Raw genomic sequence first — 4,135 nt, 5'->3', positions numbered from 1 at the left:
TATACATATATATATACATACGGTATGTATACTTGTGTATATATGATCTTGCCATTTTCCTATTTCCATGCAAAACTAATGTACCACCTGCAGAAAATAACATTTACTTCTCTCATTTTGGATTTTTCATTTGATTAGGTAGATTATAACTGTAATACAAAAACACGTGTGTGGTCCATAGCTTCATCACACCATTGTGTTTTTAATGGCAAAGCCGTCTTTCCTTATAGGCAATATCGGGAAATGCTAAGGGCAAATTGGCCTCTAGGAAGGGCTATAACATCAGGAAAATGAATCATGAATGAATCATATTAACAATGATTATTCTGAGTAAGTCCTAAAGAGGCATGATGGAGTTTTCTAATGATATTACCACTTGTGGCCAAAATCCAGAACTGCAGCACGATTCTGCTCGTTCTCATTGTACTTGCTCGTACATTGTTGTCTGAGGTGAGCTGGATGCTGGTCGCTTCTTTGTATCCACAAAATCTATATTGAATATTACACTTTGATTTTTGTTGATTGGACCCATTTAACATGGACGTGCTTAACATCAAATTCGCAGAAACAGCGTGTGAACTTCTGACCTGCAGGACAAAAAAAGGCAACAGGCTTATAGATGCATCGGCGCTGAACTACTGAGTTATTAAACAATGTTCTAGTTATAAAGGGTCAAATAAAAAGGCTATTCTAAAGATATTTTTCAGTAAAAATGTACAAAATGTAAAAATGGAGAAGCTAAAGTAAGAGAGGTTAAAGACAAATGTGGAGTTCAGCTCTACTTCCCTAATGTAAAAAAATAAAAAAAATTAAAGCGTTTTAAAAGATTTTCAAAACTTCAACATTGCTCTGACTTATAACAGCTAGACAAAAATTGATGGCACCTGCATGGGAGTTTTACACCTCCACCATCAAAATGTAAGACCAATACGGATCAGTTGGTTTGCATGATTTCCCTTTTGAGTGTGTGGGTTCTTACAAGGTACTCAGGCTTTTTCCCGCAGTCCAAAAGCATGAGTGATTGGTGTCTCTAACTTGTGCACATGGTTGTTTGCCGTGTGGGCCTCTCTTGATGAGACGGCGACCCGTCCACAATAAAGCCCTCCTTTAGCCCAAGGACTACTGAACATAGACCGCAGCCTCTCTGCTGGAAAAGTGGTTATGGGAAAGAGACAGATGGATGGGAATCCCCCATGGTGTAGTGGTTTACATTTTTTGACGGCCATGCTGGAGACCCAGGTTTGAAAATCCAGGGATCTGGCGTCAAAACATGGCCAAGTCTGTGACAGAGCAGCTGAGAGTTTAAAAGTCTTGATGAATGATGGCCTTTCTTTTATTTTTTCTACTACTTTCCTATTTGGATTTACCAGTGTGAGGTAACAGCAATACTCTCAAGGTAGACAGAGAATCAGCAGCCAGCCTGACCTGTAACAGTTGCTCTGTCTGAATCAGGCTCCCCTGCATTGCTTTGTTAGCCAGAAATCTTCAACTCCAACATCTTCATTTCCCTCTACTCCCTCCCTTCCCTGAGAACGTCTGTGAACCTCTGAATGTGCAGCTGGTTGATGATCGCTTAATCGTACTATAAAAGACAATGGCCTCTGAGACATTGCTTCATAGACTTAGTTTGCACACACTCACATGCATGATGGGATAGTGACATCAGTGAATGAACATAGATATAAACATATATCACCACCCATACCGCTTTAACTCTTCTTGCACACTGCTTTCCTCTTTGTCTCATGTCTGTTTTTGGTCTTTTCTTAAATGGTACTGAAACTCAGTTTCACCATACTGGAGAGCTACTGGGTGACACATATAGATATTTGAATCCTGCATTAGAGGATACTGCCAGAAATCCATAGCCCATATGTTGGTTGCTCAGTTGTCACAGAAGCTGCTGCTGAAATAAGCTTTCCTAAGCTCAAACTTACCAGACATCAAATCTTCTGTGGACTTTCATGTATATTAGTCAGCCCTGAAGTGTCATAGAAGAATTCGCTGAAAGAAATGCTAGGAAAGTACAGCTTAAGCAGGAAAGGTTAAATTGTGGCATAGTTTCTCTTCGTTGTGGTTGTAGTAATAGAAATTCCCACTAGAGGTCTGTAAAAGTATTAACAGTTTTGCATATATTATATTTGCATAGATATTTCAAATGTCTTTGTTAATGTTTGTTTATGATTATTTCAAACACTAAATGTAGTTTAAGTATAAAGTTACTGAGTGTTGTTATCAGAATTATATTTAAGACTAATTACCATGGTTATTTTATACCCATTTAATTCAAGGCTTCTGTAGTTTGTAGTAAGGTAAGCTATTGTTATTGATTTCAAATTTATATGTATTTTGGTAAGCATCTAACATTGATTATTTTTTTATCTTACAAATTAAAGGCAGTAGTAGAAACAATGCTATTATTTTTCTTTAAATTGCCAATTGCTCATTGAGTACAAGTCTGGCTCTGTTTGATGGCAACAAAAATATGCCCACATCATAGTATAAACTTTCTATGCATTGTAGAGTGTAACCTACAATGCATACCAAATTATCATCTGGAACATTGCTTTGGGTATGTGCAAAAAATGCACAAATGCAACATAATTTTAAAAAAAAAGTGATATTTGTGCAAAGTTTTAAAACTTACTGTCTGCTAATTTTGTTTTGTTCTTTTTAGGTGACTGAGATTAAATGTTGCGGCAAGGGAGGAAAGAGTGAAAAACATTCATCGGAGGGTATAGCTGTCACCATTGACCACCTACGGCCGACTTCCACTCCAGGACATTTTCCTCCGATTTATGAAAACCTTTCTAATTCCACTGGTGCTAGTGGAACAAGACATTTACCTGTAGATCAGCAGAACATTGAAGATATTAACGAAAGGATCTACATCACACCTTTACCTTTTGCCGCATCCGAAACTACAGACAGAAAAGACAGAATTAACCCAACAAGAAGAGAGACAGGGAACCATATAAACACTGTATCTGAGTCTATCCCCTCTGAACCACCTTCCAGATCGCTATGGTTTGGTTTAGATGTAAACCAAATAAATTTAGGGCCATAATATATTTGTTTTTATCACAGAAATATTAGCAAGACACTTTTTAACAACACTTTGGTTAGTTTACACACTATACTGAAGCTTTAATAGTAGATACCTACAAAATAAAATATATACTAAGAGTTGTAATGAATTTAAGAAAGCAGGAAAAAAAGTGAGTGATGAAACTTTGCTTCATTAACTGTTTGGAAATTTCATGGTATAATAAAATGGTTATGCAAACAGTTTTAAAGATTTTATGGTAAGAAATGCAATTTAAGAATCAAATAATATACATAATTCACAAAGATTTAATAGTGACATGTTTGTTGGCATCTTAGTTTAGCAAAAAAGTTGAATTTCTATAAGTTTTATAAGTTGCTTCAGGATTTCTAACAACTTTTGCGACTGTTTATATATAAATGTAATGTATATACCTGAGGTGAAGTGTCAGAACGTGTACATATGTTGCCTATGTGATTGTTTATTATCATCATTGAGTGAATTATTGTTTTTCTCATTAAAAGTGTTCAAAATATTAACTTTCTACATAATTCTAATTTTTTTGTACTTCAAGCAAATATATTTGGAATTGTTCCCTGGTTTATAACTCTGACTTAAATATTAACTTTATTGTTCAGCCATATAGCTAACATGCTTTAGTGAAATTATTTCCTCCTTTGATCTTGGGCTTTCCTTTCACTATCAGCAATAAAGCTTGAAATGTACTCATATGAAATGAAAACAAATAATTGTTTTTTTTGTTTTCGTTAAACATCAATAGTCTCTGTGACAGACACGGCACACCTTAAAGTGCAGATCCCGCAAATTGCTACAAAGCTGTGCCTGAGCATGTAAATTAGATTTAGATCTCTAGACTTTTACTAGGTCAATATAAAACCTCTTTTTTCCCTTGAGTCACTCAGAGTGTCAGGATTTGGTGTTGGATTGAGGACCCAAAAGTAGAGGCAAGTAGGCAGAGGTGAATTTAGGTGGGTTTAATGAGGTTCACAGGAACAGAGGCAGGAATAAAAAAAATCCAACAAAATAACAAACAAACCAGTACCAAGGAGACATCAGGGGAAACCAAAC

At 35.9% G+C, this 4,135-nt stretch overlaps 1 protein-coding gene across 3 annotated transcripts in view; it reads left to right on the top strand.

Moving 5' to 3' along the window:
- LOC107094428 overlaps window positions 1–3,248 on the top strand; it is a 6,395-nt gene extending 3,147 nt beyond the window's left edge. For all 3 annotated transcript variants that reach the window (XM_015390011.1, XM_015390010.1, XM_015390009.1), the window contains exon 6: window positions 2,678–3,248. In XM_015390011.1, coding sequence (XP_015245497.1) covers window positions 2,678–3,067 — 390 coding nt within the window. In that variant the 3' untranslated portion in view covers window positions 3,068–3,248. The remainder of the gene's footprint in view (window positions 1–2,677) is intronic.
- The last annotated feature ends 887 nt before the right edge of the window (window positions 3,249–4,135 follow it).

Source organism: Cyprinodon variegatus, unplaced genomic scaffold, assembly GCF_000732505.1.
Source record: "Cyprinodon variegatus isolate N-32 unplaced genomic scaffold, C_variegatus-1.0 Scaffold481, whole genome shotgun sequence".
NCBI lineage: Eukaryota > Metazoa > Chordata > Actinopteri > Cyprinodontiformes > Cyprinodontidae > Cyprinodon > Cyprinodon variegatus.
This window is presented reverse-complemented; position numbering and strand designations above follow the sequence as displayed.